Source organism: Crocuta crocuta, unplaced genomic scaffold, assembly GCF_008692635.1.
Source record: "Crocuta crocuta isolate KB4526 unplaced genomic scaffold, BGI_CrCroc_1.0 scaffold142, whole genome shotgun sequence".
Lineage (NCBI taxonomy): Eukaryota > Metazoa > Chordata > Mammalia > Carnivora > Hyaenidae > Crocuta > Crocuta crocuta.
In genome coordinates this window covers 209,646-233,891 of record NW_027528892.1, presented here as the reverse complement: position 1 = coordinate 233,891, position 24,246 = coordinate 209,646, and the positions used below count along the sequence as shown (strand labels likewise).

Below are 24,246 nucleotides of genomic sequence, written 5' to 3'. Positions count from 1 at the left end.
TTATATGAAATATATATTTGGTCATTCAGATGACCAAAATTTATTTCACAGATCTGTTTGGTTTTCTTTTTTTTTTTCTTATTTTAAAATTTTATTTCTGAGAGACAGACAGACAGCATGAGTAGGGGAGGGTCAGAGAGAGAGAGAGAAATACAGAATCTGAAGCAGGCTCCAGGCTCTGAGCTGTCAGCACAGAGCCAGACGCAGGGCTCAAACTCAGGAACTGAGATCATGACCTGAGCCGAAGTCGGTCGCTTAACCAACTGAGCCACCCAGGCGCCCCTAGATCAGTTTGGTTTTCATCCACGGTTTCTAAAAATGCTTCAGAGCCATAGGAGTGAAATGACAGCCTCATTATTAATTAAGGTAACTTTTGGGCTCCACCCAAGGGCAGAGGTGGACGCCAGCAGGATCAAGCATGTGATTAGAAGGTTGGAAATTTTAGTCCCACCCCCTGACCTCTGCGGAAGGGAGAGGGGCTGACGGTTGATTCAGCCAGTAGCCGGTGACTCAGTCATTCATGACTATAAAGCCTCCATGGAAGTCCAAGAGCCCAGCTTCTCATCCTGTTATGGAAAGCTTGCATGTTTGGGGAACCTCAACACCACCACATGCCACTAAGCTGTGCCCAGACTCCACGAAGACAGAAGCTCCTTTGTTGACTAACTAGCCCTATGTAGCACTTCATCTGGCTGCCAATTCGTGTCCTTCAAAAACCTGGTAACTATTTCCCTGAGTTCTCTGAGCCGCTCTAGCAAATTCATTGAACCTGAAGAGAAGGTAGCCAGTTAATCAGAAGCACAGGTGGCAGCCTGTGGCTTGCAGCTGCATCAGAAATGGAGGCGGGGGGAGTGGGGGGGATGGGGTGAAAGAAGGTGCTTGGGGAGGTCAACATGTAGAACCGAATTCTTAAACCTTGGAACTCGATGCTATCTATAGATAGATAGTGTCAGAATTGCTTGGTGTTGTGTGGAGGAACCCCCAGCATGCCATATTGGGTCCAGAAACCCTACTAGATATCTTTTTTTTTAAATTTTTTAAATGTGTTATTTATTTCTAGGAGAGAGAGAGAGAGACAGCGTGAGCAGGGGAGGGTCAGAGAGAGAGGGAGTCACAGACTCTGAAACAGGCTCCAGGCTCTGAGCTGGCAGTCAGCACAGAGCCTGACACGGGGCTCAAACCCACGAATCGTGAGATCATGACCTAAGCGAAAGTCGGACGCTTAACCGACTAAGCCACCCAGGCGCCCCCCTACTAGATATCTCTAATGAATACATTCTTAATAAGAAGTAATAAAACATGGGGCGCCTGGGTGGCTCAGTCAGTTAAGTATCCGACTTCCGCTCAGGTCAGGATCTCACAGTTTGTGGGCATGAGCCCTGCATAGGGCTCTGTGCTGAATAGCTCAGAGCTTGGAACCTGCTTCAGATTATGTGTCTCCCTTTCTCTGCCCCTCCCCAACGTGTACTCTGTCTCTCTCTCAAAAATAAATAAACATTAAAAAAAAAAAGCGAAATAATAAAATATTTTGAAAATATTTGTAATATAAGGGTATTTAAATTAGTTTTAAATTGCATTTCCCTATTTGTGACTATGATTGAGCATCCTTTTATGTGTTTATGTGAGACTATTCCATTTTGTAAAATTTACCCACTTTTATGAGGCTAAGTTCTCTCTGATTTTTTGCACTTTTTTTTAGTAGTTTCAAGAAATAAGCTTTTCTCTGTGGTTGTGGATACAACTTTTCCTAGTTTTTCATTTGCCTTTTAAATTTAATTTGGCTGTCTAATGAACATTTAAAAATCTAGTTGCATTCAAATTAATCACTCCATTAATGCTTGGATTTCGTGTCACCCCTAAAAAGGTTGTTCTCCAATATGGAAATAATTTTGTGTAAATTACCTTCTTAAAAATTGAAGTATAGTTGATGTATGCTATGTCTAAATCACTTTTTCGTTTGTAAACTACCAATTTTATCTCACTTCTCATGTGTAATATTATAATTTAATCAACCCCTGTTTTCAGATCTATATTCTACTTTTATTATAAGTGATCTGCTGAACACTTTATTTGCTCAATTTTATGCATAGTAATTATAGGATCGATTTCTATGGGTCTAACTTCCATTTGGAAATGTTGATCCTTTATAGATTAATTCAAGACCTCACATTTTAGGAAGGTGACCTCTAGTGTTCTATCTCACACCATCTTTCCCATCTAAAACATGCTGCTCCCCCTAAGATCCCAAATGGCTAGAATTGTGTGTGACTGGTTCTCTATATAAGCTGACTTTGGGAGTCATGTCTTTAGGAGGTAGAACATGATACTTGGAACCCAGAAACACTTGGGGTGAAAATGAAAATTTGGACAGAGAAGGGAATGCTGTAGCCAGATAATTTTCAATTAGTAGGAAACAGACCATCTCGTTTGCACACACACACACACACACCCAAAACAAACCCACCAGAATGCAAACTGGTGCAACCAGTCTGGAGAACAGTATGGAGGTTCCTCAAAAAATTAAAAACAGAGCTAGTCTATGACCCAGAAATTGCACTACTAGGTATTTATCTAAAGGCTACAAAAATCCAGACTCGAAGGGGCACGTGCACCCCAGTGTTTATAGCAGCACTATCAATAATAGTTAAATTATGGGAAAAGCCCAAATATCCATTGCCTGATGGGTGGATATAGAAGATGTGGTATATGTATATACAGTGGAATATTACTTGGCGATAAAAAAGACTGGAGCCTTGCCATTTGCAGCAGTGTGGATGGAACTAGAATGTATTATGCTAAGTGAAATAAGTCAGAGAAAGATAAGTATCATACGATATCATTCATATGTGGATTTTAAGAAACAAACAGATGAACATATGGAGTGGGGAAGAGGAGAGAGGATAACAAACCACAAGAGCCTCTTAACAACAGAGATCAAACTGAGGGTTGATGGAGGGATGTGTGTTGGAGGGGATGGGCTAGATGGGTGATGGGTATTAAGGAGTGCACTTGGGATGACTGCTAGGTGTTGTATGAAAGTAATGAATCACTGATTTCTACTCCTGAAATGATTAATTTTTTTATTAAAAATTTTTTAATGTTTATTTATTTTTGAGGGAGACAGACACAGAGCAGGAGTGGGGGAGGGGCAGAGAGAGGGAGACACAGAATCTGAAGCAGGCTCCAGGCTCTGAGCTGCCAACACAGAGCCCGATGTGGGGCTCAAACTCGTGAGCTTTGAGAGCTGTGAGCCGAAGTCGGACACTCAACTGGCTGAGCCACCCAGGCACCCCTTAATCCCTTGAATGTTTAATCTTATCTGGGCATCTACTTCTTTGAGGACCATCTCAGCAAAACTTGTGTTTGAGAGCAGCCTGAGAAGCCAGGTGGAAAGATGGGAAATTGGGGGACTGGTACCCATACCATCCAACAGGTAAAGAGGATGTTGTTCTCATCCATAGGTGGGGCACAGAGCTCATTCCCTTTCTAGGGATCTCAAGAGTGGTGACTCCGGGGAAATTTCCCAGTAGAGGGGAGCACTGTGGCAGGTGTGATGATTCAGATATTTGAAAGACAGCTGAGTTGCCTGGTTACCAAGTTTTACTGAGTCCCTGAGTAAGGAGAATGAGAGACTAAAAGTTAACAGCAACTAGCTAACAGCTAAAAGTGAGAGCCAGAGAGACTTGTCTCGTTGTTGTCTGCAGTGGAAGAGAAAGCGCGCTCCAATGGCAGGGTTTACACATAATTGTGAGTATCTCCAGGCTTTAGAGATGCTCGGATGCTCTGCTGTGATAAGTCTGTTATGCCTCCATCGCGGTCTGGAGGGAAAAACCTGGCATCCTGAAAACTGCAGTAGGGATGTCTGGATGGGAACACCTGGAGGTGTTGACTTTAATATCCCAGGGACCTTCTGGGGTGCAGAGGTGGCCCATTCTTTCCCCGTAAGAGCTACTGGCTCTGCTGCTGTGTTGGAAGATGCCGCAGAAGATTTTGTGCATGATGCAGCCAATATCCCCTCTGGAGCTTCTCCCACTTCCTCTCCTGGATGTTAGACCCGTAACTGGACCTAAATCTCAGTATATCTTGGCTCTGGACATGCCAGGACTGATAAGGGAAGAATGAACATGAAGAACTGTAAGCAGCTAGAATGTACGGCAGAGGCCAAGGGAGTACTCTGGGGATTCAGTTTGTAGAAGTCTGATGAAGAGGGCAGGGATTTAGGGCTGAATAAACAAAATTTTATTTATTCAGTTGCTCAGTAACTTGGATTTAACCCTCCAGCAGGGACCCCGGAGATCGGGCCTGCTTTGCTGCTGGAGTGTCTCTCAGAGTTCCCGAAGAAACAATAGCCAAACTCTCAAGTCAAGGAAAAATGTTTGAGTTGCTTTGGTAGATGGTACAGGAAGGAATAAGATGCTCTGGGAAGTGGGCTGTATTGTGTCAGGGTAGAAAACTCACTGGAAGATTATGTTCCAGAAGACAGATTCTTCAATAGCAGGTGGTTCATGGCTGAAAGCCAGAGACAGAAAATGTTGGTGGTGGCCTAGAAACAAGCCTTCACCTCACTATAGTGGAAAGAATATTGGGGTGCCTGGGTGGCTCAGTTGGTTAAGCATCTGACTTCAGCTCAGGTCATGATCTCACGGTTCATGAGTTCAAACCACGTGTTGGGCTCTGTGCTGACAGCTCAGAGCCTGGAGCCTGCTTTGGATTCTGTGTCTCCCTCTCTCACTGTCCTTCAACCGCTCATGTTTGTCTCTCTTTCAAAAGTAAATAAACATTAAAAAAAAGAAAGAAAGAATATGGAACATGCTGGTGATGTGGGCCCTGAGAACACTGAGTTCAGTGGGGGCTTACTTTGGGTGAGGGGTGACAGTAAACAGACATTCCTGGGTTGAAGCTAAGATTATGGAATTGTGGATCCAGGTGTTTGATTCCATTTTTTTAAATGTTTATTTTTGTGAGAGAGAGAGAGACACACACAGAGTGCAACTGGGAGAGGGGCACAGAGAGAGGGAGACACCCAGGCACCCCATAATTTCATCTGACTTGATGATCATGTGACCCCAACAAGTTTCTTAACCTCTTCAAGGCCTCAGATCCCTCATTGGCTTAGTGGGAATTAGCAGTAGCTTCCTCACAGGGTGGCTAAGGAGGATGAGTCAATTAATACTTGTAAGACCCTTAAGTCTTGACAGGCAGTAAAAATTAAAATACGTGCTCACAGATGAAATAAGTAGGTGGCACATCAGAAGTCTACACAAGGATTGGGTCGCCTGGGTGGCTCAGTCGGTTAAGCATCGACTCTTGGTTTTGGCTCAGATCACGATCTTGCGGTGTCATGAGTTGGAGTCCCACATCAGGTTCTGTGCTGGCATCATGGAACCTGCTTGGGATTCTCTGTCTCTCCCTGCTCTCTCTGCCCCTCCCTCACTCACACTACCTCTGTCTCCCTCAAATAAAATAAAACTTTTTAAAAATTGAAAAAAAAAAAAGTCTACACAAGGAAAGAGTGGAAGTCTCCCCACCTGTAAGGATGACCGTCCTTAACAGGTTTGTTGTGGAGAGAGCCTCTTTTCTTTTCTTTTTTTTTTTTTTTTAAGATTTTACTTTTAGGTAACCTCTGTATCCTATGTGGTGCTCAAACCTGCGACCCTGAGATCAAGAGTCACATACTCTGCAGACGGAGTCAGCCAGGTGCCCTGAGAGATTCTCATTCTTGTCCACACAGTGATACATTACTGAAGTTTTACTTAGAGAGATCAGATGCATCTTGTCCCTTAATATCTCTAGTTGGGGCATCATGTTCCTCTTTCACCTCGGTTTCTTCCTCTGGTCTTCGTGTGGGTTAAGGACACCATACAGCCGTTTAATCCCAAACTAACTGCCTTTGGCACTCTCCTCTCTCTCACCCACATATCCAAGTCAACAGGATATTACTTTGGATATCCTTCCCCAGTTATCAGCTTTGTTAAAAACTCTTCCTGGTCTATATCAGCATCTTCCTAGTGAATCTCTTTTCCCTCTAAGCCTCACATCCTAGAGAACCCTTTTACAAACTTCGGATTGTCACCTCCCTACTAAATTCCCCCCATGGTCTCTGACTGCTCCTTAGTTTGAAATTCAGATGTTGGATCAAGGCAGCTTTCCATAATCTGGTCCACGAATGTCGCTTTTCTTCTCAACAGTTCCCTTCCACACACACTCCTGGCATACAGGACATATTTCTCTCCTTCCAACACACTTTGTCCTTCCTCACTGCAGACCGGGCCATAGCTTTGTCAGGTATTTGGAAGAGCCAGCCGCTCCCTCTTACTGTGACTAACTCAGGCTCTTTCATCTTGTCTCAGCTCCAGCATTGTCCCCTCACAGAGGGGGACACGCCATACACCCCCTTAGACCCCCTCTGAAGAATCACTACCTGGTTGTTCTGGTGAGATTTATTTGTAGGTTTTTCATGTTTACATTATCCCTTTGTGATTGTAGCCTGCTTTTAAATCATAACTTGTAAATAATTGTTGTCTGAAGACTGTCTGGAAACAGAAGACCACTGTTTTTCTGTGCTAATGTTATACTCTCTGTATATTTTTTTTAAATGTTTATTTGTATTTGAGATAGAGAGAGCATAAGTATGAAGTGGCAGAGAAACAGGGAGAGAGAGAATCCCAAGCAGGCTCCATGCTTGTTAGCACAGAGCCTGATGTGGGGCTCAAATCCACGAACTGTGAGATCATGACCTGAGGTGAAATCAAGAGCTGGATGCATAACCAACTGAGCCACCCAGGTGCCCTCTCTGTAGTTTTCCTTTATTTTAAGTTTACTTATTTTTGAGAAGGGTGGGTACAGAGAGAGGGGAGAGAATATCTGAAGCAGGCTCTGCACTGACAACACAGAGCCTGATGTGGGGCTCGAACTCATGGACCATGGACCAGGAGATCATGACCTGAGCCAATGTCAAAGGCTCAACCAACTGAGCCACCCAGGCATCCCCTCTGTAGTTTTTCTTTTCTTTTTTTAAAGTTTATTTATTTTTGAGAAGGGTGGGTGCAGAAAGAGGGCAGAGAGAGGGGGAGAGAGGATCTGAAGCAGGCTCTGTGCTGATAGCACAGAGCCTGATGTGGGGCTTGAACTCATGGACCATGGACCAGGAGATTATGACGTGAGCCAAAGTCAAATGCTCAACCAACTGAGCCACCCAGGCGCCCGTCTTTTATTTTTTTTGTAATTGGAGTTTCCCTCTATTCTTTTGTGGTTCCAGGCATACAGTTATATCATCTGTAAATGATCATACCCATCTTTGTTTGAATTCTTATGGCATTTGAAATTGCACTGGCTGTATTTCCAGTGCAATGTTCAATAGTTGGGACAGGCAATCTTATATTTCTTGGTGTTGTTTCTGACCTTAGTAGGATGCCTTCTAGTGCTTTTGTGAGTAGGATGAAGACTTTATTTTGTCAGGTTAGAAAAGATCTGTTGATTCCTCATTTTTAAGTGTCTCCAGTTAGCATTAATGCATGTTAAATTCTGCCAAATAGAGGTCTTAACATTTAGGAACATTGTCACAGGACTTTTATCTTTTTTTTTTTTTTTTTTTTAAGTGAGGCTTCACACCCAGCATGGGGTCCAGTGCAGGGCTTGAAATCAAGACCCCAAGATTAAGACCCAAGCTGAGATCAAGAGTTGGATGCTTAACTGACTGAGCCACCCAGGGTCCCCAGGACCTTTATCTTTATAAATATGCTAAAGTACATTGCTACAATCACTGTTGGATCCCAGGGATAAACTGCACTTGGTCATCATTTATTATTTTTTAGTGGGCTGTTGGAATATATTTGCTACTATTCATTTTATTTCTTTGCATCTATAGGCAGATGTGAGATTTTTCTGTCATACTCTGTTTGGTACAGTTTTAGAAACTTTGGTATCCATGTTCTATTTTTTTTTAACTTTTAATGTTTTAATTATTTCTGAGAGAAAGAGAGAGACAGCATGAGCAGGGGAAGGTCAGAGAGAGAGGGAGACAAAGAATCTGAAGCAGGCTCCAAGCTCTGAGCTAGCCGTCGGCACAGAGCCTGACATGGGGCTCAAACCCGCGAACCGTGAGATCATGACCTGAGCTGAAGCTGGATGCTCAACCGACTGAGCCACCCAGGCATCCCATATTTTTAAAAAAATGTTTAATGTTTATTTTATTTTTGAGAGACAGAGAGAGTGAGACAGAGCATGAGTTGGGGAGGGGTAGAGAGAGAGGGAGACACAGAATTGGAAGCAGGCTGAGGGCTCAGAGTGTGAGATCATGACCTGAGCTGAAGTCAGATGCTTAACTGACTGAGCCACCCAGGTGCCCCGTGTATCCATGCTCTATTAAATGTCCTAAAATATCTGCAAGTTCTACTTGCTCTTCAATACCCTTGGATTGGGTAGGTAGCATGGGTTTATCTGATATTTAAAACAATGGTAGGGGTGCCTGGGTGGCTCAGTTGGTTGAGCATCTGACTTTGGTTCAGGTTTGATCTCGCAGTCCATGAGTTCGAGCCCTGCATTTGGCTTGCTGCTGTCTGCTTAGAGCCCGCTTCAGATCCTCTCCTCCTTTTTCTCTTCATTCCCCCACTTGCACTGTCTCTCTCAAAAATAAAATAGGGGCGCCTGGGTGGGTCAGGTCATGATCTCAGTTCGTGGGTTTGAGCCCCACATCGGGCTCTGTGCTGACAGCTCAGAGCCTGGAGCCTGCTTCAGATTCTGTGTCTCCCTCTCTCTGACCCTCCCCTGCTCACACTGTCTCTCTGTCTCTCAGAAATAAATAAAACATTAAAAAAATAATAAATAAAATAAAACATTAAAGAAAATAAGAATAATGGTAGAATCTCCATGTTAAACCATCTAATACTGGTGCTTTTATTTGGGCAGGATACTTGCATAAACTTCTCCCTTCCTTCTGTAGATATTGTTCTCTTTAAGCCCCCCCATCTATACTGGGGCTGATTATCAATAGTTTCTTTTGCTGGAATAATTTCATACTATCAAGGTTTCCTGATTATTTGCTTTGGGTGATGAAAATTAGCCTGGTGATTTCTATTATTAGCTACTGACATCATGTTCTTCTCATTGCTATTACTATTGAAAATCTCCTCTGAGGAACCGCTGAGTATTGCATTTCCCTGCCCATAACATAAAATGTGAGGCAGCTCAGGAACCTGAGGACAGGTAGAGAGTTGGATTTGGGGCGGAAGAACTTCTCAGGGAAGCAGACAGTTCAGGAAGGCAAGCGTGTTGCAATGTGGGTCTGGGTGTCAGGCCTCAGCATCTCCTGCTGTCTCCTGTGAGAGTCTTTATCCCTCCGGGGATCATGGAAAACAGTGTCTCTGAAACTCATTAGCCTCTTAGTAGGTAGGTGTTTACCAGATGCTTGTAAATTGTTTCTGATAATTGGTAACTGGGACAAAGTTTTTAAAAAATATTCTCAGCTCCCCAGGAGTGCTATCACATTGTTGGACAGATAATTGCACTTAAGAGGGGGGTGGGGGTGAGGTCACATGACTATAACGTGCTTTGGTTGTTATGAGCATCACACTGAGCCCAAGGCCCTGACAGCTGGAAGGAATTAGGTGGCTATTTTCTCTTTCAGTCTGAGACAGAGTCTAAAAGGGAAAGAGACCTGTCAAGAGACAGGATAGGAGCTCGTGCCTGGAAAAGCAATTCTTCTAGAGTAGAATCACGTCCGGTACCAAGCCACGCAGCACGTGCCAAGCCTGTGGAGACTCGTGGTTCTGGCCCCTATTTCAATTCTAACTGCCCCTCGTGTAACTTATTGCAATTTGTGTGGATCATGGATATGGATTTTTAATCTATGCAGGAAGGAAATATGTATAGATTCTGCAGTGAAATCTTCATTTAAAAAATCATGTATATGACAATTTGGAAATTAACTTGCTAGCTACTCAGTCTTCAAAACAAGGCACCATTTCCAGGGTCGGTAGTTCTAAAATAAATCCAGGGGCGCCTGGTGGGCTCAGTCGGTTAAGCGTCCAGCTTCAGCTCAGGTCATGATCTCACGGTTCGTGGATTCGAGCCCTACGTTGGGCTCTGTGCTGACAACTAGCTCAGAGCCTGGAGCCTGTTTCGTATTCTGTGTCTCCCTCTCTCTCTGACCCTCCCCTGCTCACACTGTCTCTGTCTCTCAGAAATAAATTTTAAAAAACATTAAAAAAATTTTTTTAATAAAATAAAATAAATCCATGCCAGGGTGCCTGGGCTGCTCAGTCAGTTAAGCGTCTGACTTCAGCTCAGGTCATGATCTCACGGTTCGTGGATTCGAGCCCTACGTTGGGCTCTGTGCTGACAACTAGCTCAGAGCCTGGAGCCTGTTTCGGATTCTGTGTCTTCCTCTCTCTCTGCCCCTCCCCCTGCTCTCTCTCACTCTCAAAAATAAATAAACATTTAAAAAAGTTTATTTATTTTAAGCAATCTCTACACCCAACGTGGGGCTTGAACTCACAACTACGAGATCAAGAGTTGTGTGCTCCACTGACTGAGCCAGCCAGGCACCCTTAAGGAAAGCTTTTGTCTTCGCATCAGCCTCCTCTGATATAAATATAGCCTCTCCTGCTCTCTTGGTTTCCATTTGCAGGAGATATCTTTTTCCATCCTTTCTCTTCCAGTCTGCACGCACCTTTCAATCTAAAGTCAGGGATTTCTGTAGACAGCATACAGTTAGATCTTGCTTTTCATGCATTCAGCCACTCTGTGGTTCTGCACATTTCATTTGCATTTAAACTAATGATTTTTCTTAATGTTTATTTATTTTGAGAGGGAGGAAGAGAGAGCAGGGGAAGGGCAGAGAGAGAGAGAGAGAGGGAGAGAGAGAATCTCAAACAGGCTCCACGCTGTCAGCACAGAGCCTGATGGGGGGCTCAAACTCACTAATTGTGAGATCATGAGCTGAGCCAAAATCAAGAATCAGGTACGTAACTGACTAAGCCATCCAGGCACTGATAGGGAAGGATTTACTATTGCCTATTCCCTGGAGAGAGTGACCACAGTGAAGCTGATGACCATGCTTGACTCTGATGCAGAGGCTGCCACTACATCCGAGACTTGTGATCACTGGTGACCTGTTGGTCTTGCTGGTGGGGAGGCTTCAACCACCCCATTGGAACTCTGACCTGCTTCGAGGCATGATGGTCAGTCAGCCAGCCACCATTGTGACCCTTGAAACAAATCCTTGTCACCCTTTACACTCTCTAGGCCATTTGCACTCTGACTGTCTAAGACTTGTCCAGATGGCTTGTAATATTTAAACAGCTGGTTGAGTCTGAGACCCTTTGCTGCACTACTGACATCAGTACTTCAGGTTAGCCTCGTCCTGTACATGGAGTCCTGTTGCTAGTAACCTACGTATTGATTGATTGCATCTCTACACCCAATATGGGGCTTGAACCTACAACCCCAAGATCAAGAGTCATGTGCTCCATCAGCTGAGGCAGCCAGGTGCCCCAACCATTGATAATACTCTTTTTTTTTTAATGTTTACTTTTTTTGAGAGAGAGAGAGACAGAGCATGAGCAGGGAAGGGCAAACAGAGAGGGAGACACAAAATCCGAAGCAGGTTCTGAGCTGTCAGCGCAGAGCCCGACGCTGGGCTTGAACCCACAAATGGTGAGATCATGACCTGAGCTGAATGAAGTTGGACGCTTAACCCAGGTGCCCACGTTGATAGTAGTCTTAATCAAATGATGAATGAAATCGGTCTCAGCCTCTGTTGTCTGTGATTAATCAGAAATTTAATGGACTGCTGTGCTTATGGGGAAATCTCCCAGAAGCTGAGACAGTATAGAATTGAGGAGTCGCTATCAGTGGGATTTCAAGTGTTTGCATGTCTTGTGGGCAGAGTCATGGATAGATTTTCTTCCCGATTTCCTAAGGATTGTATGGGAAACAGCCTTGGAAGGTGGATATAAACCTCCTTCTGGAACAGGGAAAGGATTTGTTTGCCACACAGGAAAATGAAGATAATATCTCAGAGCAACAGGAAGTGTGAATTTGTTGAGGTGGGAAGGTGTGAGGCTTGGTTGGGGATGGGGTGGGGGTGGGGAGTGGGTGTAAAGGAAACTGTTGCAGATATTAAGCTAGTGTTACCTGCTATGCCATGAATAATAAAGCTCTGTCCTCTGACTCAGGAGTCTTTTGTCTTTATGCATCCATGGACTGTTGCAGGCACACTTACTAGCATTTCAGGTAAAATCTTGGACTCTTCATACTTCCTGAAAGTAAGCATATGTGTGGCTATATATACACGCATGTATACATGCACATACATACACACACATGAACACACTTTATGTTTCCGTAAAGGGTTGGATTATGCCAAAAAAGCTCACTTACTCTCTGAATGAGGTTGGTTAGGTGCGTGGGTGGGTGCAAATTTTGGAAAGCAAATTGAACTATAAAAATGATAAAGAATGTAAAATGTTGGGGCAGGGAGGGGCCCGGGGAGAGAGCGAGCAGGTGGGACATTGCTCAGGTGGAACGGAAGAGCCAAAAGCCCTCAGTGAGTGGGCAGCCCAGAAGGGATCGTAGAAGGAAAACGATCACTGTGGGAGTTTATTAAGTTGTTTGCTGGAGGGTGTTCTGGCATTTCTCTCTCAATGTATCACCTTCAACAGCATCTTTAAGAAAGGCCACAGGGCTCATTGAAGCTTTTTTTAAAAAACAGATTTTTAAAAAATGTCCAATTTTTTAAAAATGTTTATTTATTTATTTTTGGGGGGTAGGGGCAGAGAGAGAGGGAGGAAGAGAGAGAATCCCAAGCAGGTTCTGCTGTGCTGACAGCACAGAACCTGATGCAGGCTCGATCTCCCAGCTGTGAGATCGTGACCTGAGCTGAAATCAGGAGTTGGACACTTGACCTACTGAGCCACCTAGGCACTCCTAAAAAAATGGATATTTTGTCCCTTTAATGCTAGTTTTAAAAAATGTATTTATTGTTTGATTTACATCCAAGTTAGCGTATGGTGCAACAATGATTTCAGGAGTAGATTCCTTAATGCCTCTGACCCATTTAGCCCATCCCCCTCCCACACCCCCTCCAGCAGCTCTCTGTTTGTTCTCTATATTTAAGAATCTTTTATGTTTTGTCCCCCTCATATAAATATAAACATATACAAAGAATGTTTTTATATTCTTTTTGCTTCCCTTCCCTTATGTTCATCTGTTTTGTGTCTTAAATTTCTCATGTGAGTGAAGTCACATGATATTTGTCTTTATCTGACTAATTTCACTTAGCATAATGCCTTCTAGTTCCATTCACATAGTTGCAAATAGCAAGATTTCATTTTTTTAAATTTTAAAATGTTTTAATTATTTTTGAGATAGAGACAGAGCACCAGCAGGGGAGGGGAAGTGAGAGAGGGAGACAAAAGAATCTGAAACAGGCCCCAGGCTCTGAGCTGTGAGCACAGAACCTGATGTGGGGCTTGAACCCATGAACCGCAAGATCATGACCTGAGCCGAAGTCAGACACTTAACCAACTGAGCCACCCAAGCGCCCCAAGATTTCATTATTTTTGATTGCCAAATAATACTCCATTGTATAACATTTGGGCTCTTTATATTTTGGCTATTATCGATAGCACTGCTGTAAACATTGGGGTGCATGTGCCCCTTCGAAACAGCACACCTGTATCCTTTGGGTAAATACCTAGTAGTGCAGTTGCTGGGTCGTAAGGTAGTTCTACTTTTAATTTTTTGAGGAACCTCCATTCTGTTTTCCAGAGTGGCTGCACCAGTTTGCATTCCCGCCAGCAGTGCAAAAGAGATCCCCTTTCTCTGCTTCCTCGCCAACATCTGTTGTTGCCTGAGTTTATTAACGTTAGCCATTCTGACTGGTGTGATGGGGTATCTCGTTGTGGTTTTGATTATATTTCCCTGGTGCTGAGTGATTTTAAAAAAAATTTTTAATGTTTATGGGGCCCCTGGGTGGCTTAGTTGGTTAAGCGTCCGACTTTCGCTTAGGTCATGATCTCGCAGTTTGTGGGTGCCCGCCCTGCGTTGGGCTCTGTGCTGACTGCCAGCTCGGAGCCTGGAGCCTGTTTCAGAGTCTGTATCTCCCTCTCTCTCTGACCCTCCCCTGCTCACACTGTCTCTCTCTCTCTCTCCTAGAAATTAACAAATAAATAAATAATAAATAAAAATTTTTTAATGTTTATTTTTGAGAGAGAGAGAGAGAAACAGACAGAGCGTGAGTAGGGAAGGAGTAGAGAGAGAGGGAGACACAGCATCTGAGGCAGGCTCCAGGCTCTGAACTGTTAGCACAGAGCCCGGCACAGGGCTCGAACTCACAAACCGGGAGATCATAACCTGAGCCGAAGTCCGACGCTTAACTGACTGAGTCACCCAAGTGCCCCAATGCTGAGTGATGTTGAGCAGCTTTTCATGTGTCTGTTAGCCATCTGGATGCCCTCTTTGGAAAAGTGTCTCTTCATGGCTTCTTCCCATTTCTTAACTGAATACTTGTTTTTTGGGTGTTGAGTTTGGTAAGTTCTTTATAGATTTGGATTCTAACCCTTTATCTGATATGTGTCTGTTGGAAAAGTTTCTGTTCATGGCTTCTTCCCATTTCTTAACTGGATTATTTGTTTGGGGGAGCACTCAGGTTATGATTTCACTACCTAGTAGTGCAATTGCTGGGTCGTAGGGTAGTTCTTTATAGATTTTGGTTACTAACACTTTATCTGATACATCATTGGCAAATATCTTCTTCCATCCCACCTGTTGCCTTTTAGTTTTGCTGATTGTTTCCTTTGCTGTGCAAAAGGTTTTTATTTTGATGAGGTCTCAATTTTTTGCTTTTGCTTTTGTTGCCCTTGCCTCTGGAGATGTGTTGAGTGAGAAGTTGCTGCAGCCGAGGTGAAAAGAGGTTTTTTTCCTGCTTTCTCCTCTAGGATTTTGATGGCCTCCTGTCTTACGTTTAGATCTTTCACCCATTTTGAGTTTATTTTTGTGTATGGTGTAAGAAAGTGGTTCAGATTCATTTCTCTGCATGTTGCTGTCCAGTTTTCCGAGCACTACTTGCTGAAGAGACTCTTTATTCCATTGGATATTCTTTCCTGCTTTGCCAAATATTAGTTGGCCATATGTTTGTGGGTCCCTTTCTGGGTTCTCTGTTCTGTTCCATTGATCTGATTGTCTGTTTTTGTGCCAGCACCATACTGTCTTGATGATTACAGCTGTGTAATACAGCCTGAAGTCCGGGATTGTGATGCCTCCTGCTTCGGTTTCCTTTTTCAAGATTGCTTTGGCTATTCAGAGTCTTTTCTGGTTCCATACAAATTTTAAGATTGTTTGTTCTAGCTCTCTGAAGAATGCTGATGTTATTTTGATAGGTATTGCATTAACTATGTAGATTGCTTTGGGTAAAACATAGATTATTTTGTGAGGTAATTAAAAGGGGGACTGAATTGATGTCTGGGTTGGCAGATTTTGCAGGAAAGACTAAATTGAGGACAGCAGAGATCCTGTGTGTGTAAATCTATTGAATTTTATTTGTGCTGTCAGCGCAGAGCCTGCTTTGAGCCTTCTCTCTCTGCCCCTCCCCTACTCTCTCTCGTGCTCTTTCTCTCTCAAAAATAAACATAAAAAATAAAAAGAAATTTCCCTCTTTTTTAAAACTTGCTACCCACCTATCTAGAGTGGTCTCTTTCTTTGGTTTCTCCTTGCCCTCCGAGTATGGGTACCTACAGGTATGCAATTTTGGCAGATTGATTTTGGATTCGGTAATTTTGCTGATACATCCTGTTCTAACAGTTTTTACATCATTGTACATAGATTTGGTATGTCAGCAATTACGCCTGCCGACAGCAAGAATATTGGATCTTTATATGTGTACTAATAATGCTTTCTAAAGAAATAGATTTAGTTTATCTAAAGATTTATTTTTAAGTAATCTCTCCACCCAACATGGAGTTTGAACTCACAGCTCTGAGATGAAGAGATGCATGCTCTATGGACTGAGCCAGCCAGGTGCCCCCAAAATGGTTTTTATTTTTATTTATTTATTTTAATGTCCACACATTTTTGAGAGAGAGAGAGAGAGCACGCACTCAAATGGGGGAGGGGCAGACACACACACACACACACACAGAATCTGAAGTAGGCTCCTGGCTCTGAGCTATTAGCACAGAGTCCGAGGTGGGGCTCAAACACACGAACTGTGAGACCATGACCCAACTGAGCCACCCAGGCGCCCCAAATGGATTTTATTTTTAGAGTATTTTTAACTTCATAGCTTAATGGAACAGAAAGTACAGCGCATTGCCACGTACCACCTGCCCTCGCCTGGCCTCCCACCATCAACAACCTGCATCAGAGCAATACGTTTATTACAATGAACCAACAGTGATACATCATCAACCGAAGTCCATAGTTTACATTGGGTTTTACTCTCTGTGTGACACATTTTATGGGTTTGGGCCAATGTATAATGACATGTATCTGCCATTATAGTATCATACAGAGTAGTTTCACTGTCCTAAAACCCTCATGCATATGTATTCACCTCTTCTGTTCTTCCTCCTCTCAGCCTGGCAACTACTATCTTTACTGTATAGTTTTGCCTTTTCTAGAATGTCATGTTGCTGGGATCATATGGTATGCAGCCTTTTCAGACTGTTTTTTTCACTTAGTAATATTTATTTAAGGTTCTTGCATTTCTTTTCATGGCTCCATAGCTCATTTCTTTTTGGCATCGAACAGAATTTGTCTGTGGGGATGACAGTTACTTATTTCACCTCCTGAAGGGCGTCTCTGTTGCTTCCAAGTTTTGACAGCTATGAATAAAGCTGCTATAAACACTTGTGTGCAGAAATCTGTGTGTGGACATAAACGTCCACCTCATATGGATAAATACCTAGGGGTGAGATTTCAGGATCATGCGAGAGGCTGTTTAATTTTGTAAGAAACCCTCATCTATCCTCCAGTGTGGCTCTACCATTTTGTATTCTCATCAATGGCGAAGGCAAGTTCCTGCTTGCCCACTTCCATGCTGGTATGTGGTGGTATCACTTTCAGATTATACCCTCTCTAATGGACATGTAATGTATCTCACTGTTTCAAATCGCCATTGACAATGGGCACTTTTGGTGAGGTGTCTGTACAGATCTTTTTTTTTTTTTTTTTAATGTTTTATTTATTTCTAGGAGAGAGAGACAGCATGAGCAGGGGAGGGTCAGAGAGAGAGGGAGTCACAGACTCTGAAACAGGCTCCAGGCTCTGGGCTGGCAGTCAGCACAGAGCCCGATGCGGGGCTCGAACTCATGAGCCGCGAGATCATGACCTAAGCGAAAGTTGGACACTTAACCGACTAAGCCACCCAGGCGCCCCTGTACAGATCTTTTATCCATTAAAAAAAATCAAGCTGTTTGTTTTCTTGTTGTTGAATTTTAACAGTTCTTTTGTATATTTTGGATTAACAGTCCTTTATCAGATATGTCTGTTGCAAATGTTTCCTCCCAGTGTCTGGCTTGTCTTCTCATTCCCTTGACAGTGTCTTTCATGGAGTAGAATGTTGTAATTTTTATGAAGTCTGACTTAACAATTATTTCTCTCATGGATTATGCCTTTGGTGTTGTATCTAAAAAGTTGTCACAGGGGCGCCTGGCTGGCTCAGTCAGTTAAGCGCCTGACTCTTGATTCCCACTCAGGTCATGATCTCATGGTTCATGGAATTGAGCCCTGAGTCAGATTCTGCACTGACAGTGTGGAGCCTGCTTGGGATTCTCTCTCTTTCTCTCTCTCTCCTTCTCTCTCTGCCCCTCCCCTGCTCTTGCTCTCTCTTTCTCTCAAAAATAAACATTAAAAAGAAGTTATCACGGAAGGTAAGGTCATCTAGATTTTCTCCCACTATCTTCTAGGGTTTTTATAGCTTTGTGTTTTACATTTAAGTCTAGGATTGGTTTTGAGCTAATTTTTGTGAAGGGTGTAGGGTCTGTATCTAGATTGATTTTTTTTCCCCATTGCATGTGGATGTCCACATGTTCCAGTGCTGTTTGCCGGAGAGACTATCTTTTTCCCATTGAATTACCTTTGCTCCTTTGTAAGAGAGCAGTTTATTGTCTTTGTGTGAGTCTATTTCTGGGCTTTTTGTTCTGCTCCATTTATCTGTTTGCCTATTATTTTACTGGTGTTACACTTTCTTAATTAATTTGGCTTTATATCAAGTCTTGACAATGGGCTGTATCAGCCTTCTGACTTTTTTCTTCCACTTTATTATTTTTTTTTAATGTTTATTTTTTTTGAGAGAGAGAGAGCATGAGCAGAAGAGGGGCAGAGAGAGGGGGACAGAATATCCGAAGCAGGCTCCATACTGACAACCAATATCCCGATGTGGGGCTTGAACTCACAAACCACAAGATCATGATTTGATCTGAAGTTGGACACTCAACTGACTGAGCCACCCAAGGGCCCCTCATCTACTTTAATATTGGGTTGGCTTTTCTGGACCTTATGTCTCCATATACAGACTTTAGCATCAGTTAGTAACATGGCGGAATTTTGATTAGGATTTCATAAATCTACAGATCAGTTTGTGAAGACCTAACATCTTACTAATATTGAGTCTTTTAATCCATGAGCATAGATATAAGCTGTATTCCATCATGCCATGATAATTTATGCATGTGTTTGCAATATTGTATTTCATAATTTTGGATCCCTAGGCATGTATGAGATTTGTAAAATATTTGTGGTTATCTTCGTAAGATTTTGGAAAATTGTTAGGAAGTATCATTCTTCAGTATTTTTGGATGGTGACGGGACGCCTGGGTGGCTCAGTCGGTTAGGCATCCAACTTCGGCTCAGGTCATGATCTCACGGTTTGTGGGTTCGAGCCCTGCATTGGGCTCTGTGCTGACAGCTAGCTTGGAGCCTGGAGCCTGTTTCAGATTCTGTGTTTCCCTGTCTCTCTGACCGTTCCCTGCTCATGCTGCCTCTCTCTCTCTCTTCGAAATAAATAAAACATTAAAAAATATTTTTGGATGGTGTAAGTTGCATTGGTTTATGGAATATATATATTTTTAAGTATTTATTTATTTGTTTATTTTTGAGAGACATAGAGACACAGGGCATGAGTGGGGGGAGGGATTCTGATGGGGGAAACATCAGCACAGAGCTCAACATGGGGCTTGAACCCATGAACCATGAGATCATGACCTGATCCGAAGTCCAACGCTCAACCATCTGAGCCACTCAGGTGCTCCTGGTTTATCTAATATTTAAGAGTAGCGGGATGCTATTCATAAACCATATGACCTAGTGCTGTTTATAAGAGGAACCTCTCATATATAAATATTGCTGTTTATTCTATAGACATTGCTCAGCTTAGAATTTGTATCTCTTTTTGGGTCCATATGGATAAAATATTTATTTGTAGAAATATCCACATCAACTAGACTTTTCAAGTGATTGCACTGAGTGGTACAAAGCATCTCTAGTTATTAACATGCTCTCTGTATTACTCTTCTTGAGGAATCCTTCTTGCAGCGAACTTCTTAGGGCAACACAGGCTCTGATGAAATACATGTGAATCGTTGCCAGCCCCTCATTTGTCAGGTGGGAACATTCCCAGTTCCACCACCTGAGACACCGTCTGCCTCCAGGTGTGGTGGGAAGGGAAGTTGCTCCCTGACGCTAAACTTGCCAAGAACTTATAATTGTTTCTGGGAATTGGGATCTGTTGCACTCCCAACCTGGGGCTCAAACTCATGACCCTGAGGTTAAGAATTCCCTGCTCCACTGACTGAGCTATCCAGCCAGCTGCCCCTGGGAGGAAGTCTTTACAAATTAGTCTTACTTGCCTCATTGTGCACTGTCATGGAAAGTGCAGGTGAACCAATAATTGCAGTTCTGTGGGGAGGTGAGGTCACAGAATCAAACCCATATCAGCTCTGGTTGCCTTCCTCTGTCACAAAGGGGGTGGCATGACTGTCCCACCGAGCCTTCATCCTGGAGGCAGGAAAGGGCAGCAGGAAAGGGTGAGTATTTTCCGGGTCCATCTGTGTGACTCCATCTGTAAGGGAGTGAGGTGTCTCAGGATCTGAGTCTGAATTGGTCCTTATGGCTGGAAAAAGGCTTCTTCTGGGGTAAAAACTGGTTTGGCTGAGGTCCTCCCCCAGACCCTAACTGCNCAAGCCAGCAAGGATGGGCAGAGAGAGAGGGAGACACAGAATCTGAAGCAGGCTCCAGGATCTGAGCTGTCAGCTCAGAGCCTGATGCAGGTCTTGAACTCATGAACTGCTAGATCATGACCTGAGCTGAAGTCAGATGCTCAACTGACTGAGCCACCCAGGCACCCTTCCTCCCAGAGATCTAATGTCCATCCCTCCCTGACTGTGCTTGTTGGAGTTAGTTATAAGTAGTAACAAAATCTCGGGGCACCTGGGTGGCTCAGTCTGTTGAGCATCCGACTTTGGCTCCAGTCATGATCTCACAGTTTGTGGATTCGAGCCCCACATCGGGCTCTGTTCTGACAACTCAGAGCCTGGAGCCTGTTTCAGATTCTGTGTCTCCCTCTCTCTCTGCTCCTCCCCCAATCATGCTGTGTTTCTCTCTTTCTCAATAATAATAAACATTAAAAATTTTTTTTAAAAAGTAGTAACAAAATCTGAACTTTATGGTCCCTAAGACTGCGATTCAGAAATTAAAATGCTATTCAAGGTGCTTCCTGAAACCACAGAGAAATTTACACGATTAGGGTAGTTGTGTTCTTAAAGTGTTACTGTGCAAGTGCAAGTGACAGTGAGTTTCATAGAGCCAAAGATATTGTATCTCAATGCAAATAACGTCCCTGAGTGGCATGTGCTGAACCATAGGTTTTTCTCCTATATACACGTGATGCATCTAATGGACCTAGTAATTAAATCTTTCCTGAAAATATTTGCAAGCTAGCGAGCAGGGAAGGACAATTTTCCTTTGTGAAGGTAGGACAGGAGACTTTCAGAAAAAGGTGACCCTCACATCTGAGCAATTTGGAGAGCAGAAAAATGAAGGACTTCAGCACTTTTCAGCTTAAATGTGTCTTCTGATATTTTGTGTGTTTTTCAAAGTTCTGGCATCATTTTCATACTCAACCTTCATTTCCCCTAATTTGATGCACACAGTTTCAAGCCTTGAAATTCCATTTCACATGCTCATCTTGTAGCTTATCATCTTTCTCTTCTTGTAGTTTTTGTTATATTTTTCAAAAATCACAGCTCATTGCATGCTAAGGAGGAATAATTTAGATCCTATTCTAAATGTTTTCTTGGGGCGCCTGGGTGGCCCAGTCAGTTAAGCATCCGACTTCGGCTGGGGTCATGATCTCACAGTTCGTGGGTTCGAGCCCCACATCAAGCTCTGTGCTGACAGCTCAGAGCCTGGAGCCTGCTTCAGATTCTGTGTCTTCCTCTCTCTCTGCCCCTCCCCTGCTAGCACTGTCTCTCTCTCTCTCAGAAATAAATAAATAAATAAATAAATAAATAAATACAAACATTTAAAAATGTTTTCTTTATCTCCAAATGCTTTATTTATACTTCATCTTAGCCAAAAGCCCGAGAAGTGATCCAAATGCTTTATTTAAATTACAAATCCCATAGTTTAGGGCAAAGTAAAATATTACACAATACTTTCTGTTGTGGGGGGAAAAATCATAGGATTACTTCTGTTGCTATACTAACATTGATCCATATTTGGGAAATCCATTTTGCTCATGGATAGATAATATTCAGGTCTTTATTCAGACCTTTTCATCTTCATTCACAAGTGATGTTGGTCAATGGAACAAACATATTAACAAAAATGAGGAATCAGCACAATCAAACCTAAATTAAAATAAATTTCAAATATGACCAAGTATGCATGCATATATCTGTATAATTTAAAGATACAACCAGATACAGGTGCCTGATTTCCTCCTTCTTGATCTCAGGGCCCATGTTGGGGTAGGGATTACTTAAAAATAGAATCTTAAAAAAAAAAATTTAAAAAATACAACCAGGTATCTTGGTATGATAGTAAACACCAAGATTGTTAGATTGTTGCAACCTGGCTATTGTAATATTTAAATGAGTCAAATAACCTTATTTTAATTAAAGTCTTCTGTCTGTAAAACATATACACCTATGAGTATTAAATAATTTACCATAGGTAAAGCATTAATAAGAGTGACTAGGGGCGCCTGGGTGGTTAAGATTTCCAATTTGGGCTCAGGTCATGATCTCGTGGTTTGTGGATTTCAGTCCTGTGTCAGGCTCTGAGCTGACAGAGCCTGCTTCAGATTCTGTGCCTCCCTCTCTCTCTGCCCCTCCTCTGTTCTGTACTCTCTGTCTCAAAAATAAATATAAAACATTTTTTAAAAATTAAATAACAGTAAATGAGAACTATATAAAGAAATATATTAAACTTGGAAATCTTTATTTTTATTTATTTATTTTCATTTTTTAAAATGTTTATTTTTGAGAAAGAGAGACAGAGTGTGAGCAGGGGAGGGGAAGAGAGAGAGGGAGACGCAGAATCTGAAGCAGGCTCCAGACTCCGAGCTGTCAGCACAGAACCCGGCGTGGGGCTGGAACTCACAAACTGCGAGATCATGATCTGAGCCAAAGGTGGACGTTTAACCTACTAAGCCACCCAGGCGCCCCTAAACTTGGAAATCTTTAATAAAAGAACATGTGCATTTGAAAGAAATTCTCAGGGAAAAGTAGTAGCATGTGGAGAATTTTGAATTTATTTTCCACAAATCATTAGCCCACAACTCCTGTTTTCATGCAGAGTCGTCTCTTTGTGAATGTGAACACTGAGCCCTGGGAAATGGCAGATTGGCCTCAATGGATGCGAAATTTGCACTGATTTTATGCCAGATAGTTGTTGGAGTCCTGGGAAACTTCTGGCTCTTCTATCATTTTACGTCCCTTTGCCTCAGGGGATACGGGGCAAAGTCCACGGGCTTGATTCTCAGACACTTGACCTTAGCCAATTCCTTGGTCATTCTCTCGCGAGGAATCCCAGAGACCATGGCAGCTTTTGAGCTGAAATCTTTCCTCAATGACTTTGGATGCAAAGTTGTTTTCTTTGTTCACAGAGTGGCCCGGGGTGTGTCCATTGACAGCACCTGCCTCTTAAGTATCTTCCAGGCCATTACCATCAATCCCTGGAACTCCAGATGGGCAGTGCTTAAAGGGAAAGCTCCTGAATACATTGGCCCCTCAAATATCCTCTGCTGGATCCTGAACATAATACTCAATATTATGGTTCCTGTGTGTGTGACTGACAAATGGAACAATAAAAACGCTTCAAGAACTATGGACTTAGGATACTGTACTTCTGAACTGCATGACAAAGACACAGTTTTACTATACATGATAGTGATATCTGCCCATGATGTTTTCTGCTTGGGGCTCATAACTTGGGCCAGTGTGTTCATGGTTTCCATCTTGTACAGGCACAGGCAGCAGGTCCAACACATTCATAGGACCCAAGTGTCCCCCGCATCCTCCCCTGAGATCAGAGCCACTCAAAGCATCCTTTTCCTGGTGAGCACCTTTGTGTCTTTTTACACCCTGTCCTCCATAATTCACATTTATTTTTCTATTGTTTATAAGCCCAGCTGGTGGCTGATGAACACTTCTGCCTTAATCAATTCTGGTTTCCCAACTGCCTACCCCCTTATTCTCCTGAGTCACAACCACTGTGTATCCAGATTCTTCTCTGTGTGCATGGGAAGAAATACACAATTCCCTTGTCTTATCAGAGAAATATAAATTGTCTGGTTGCACTGCATTCAGCTACTTTTTTTTTAATGTCTATTTATTTTTGAAAGAGAGACAGACAGCATAATTGGGGAAGCGGCAGAGAGAAAGTGAGACACAGAACATGAAGCAGGCTCCAGGCTCTGAGCTGTCAGCACAGGGGCTTAAACCCATGAACCTTGAGATCATGACCTGAGCCAAAGTCGGAGGCTTAACCAGCTGAACCACCCAGGTGTCCCAGTGTTTAGCCACTTATACTCATCCTTCAAGAAATCTTCAGCAAGATTACAGTCTTATTTTATTTAAAAAATTGTTTTAAGTTTATTTATTTTGAGAAAGAGAGCAAGTTGGGGAGGGACAGAGAGAGAAGGGAGAGAGAGAATCCCAAGCAGGCTCTGCAGTTACAGTGCAGAGCCTGATGTAGGGCTTGAACTCACCAAACTGTGAGATCATGACCCAAGCCCAAACCAAG

At 42.9% G+C, this 24,246-nt stretch overlaps 1 protein-coding gene across 1 annotated transcript in view; it reads left to right on the top strand.

The window, feature by feature from the left end:
• LOC144225669 (vomeronasal type-1 receptor 3-like) overlaps window positions 1-23,786 on the top strand; it is a 29,446-nt gene extending 5,660 nt beyond the window's left edge. Inside the window, exon 3 of the mRNA XM_077756913.1 lies at window positions 22,844-23,786. Within this exon, the coding sequence (XP_077613039.1) occupies window positions 22,844-23,786 (943 nt within the window). The remainder of the gene's footprint in view (window positions 1-22,843) is intronic.
• Window positions 23,787-24,246: the final 460 nt, after the last annotated feature.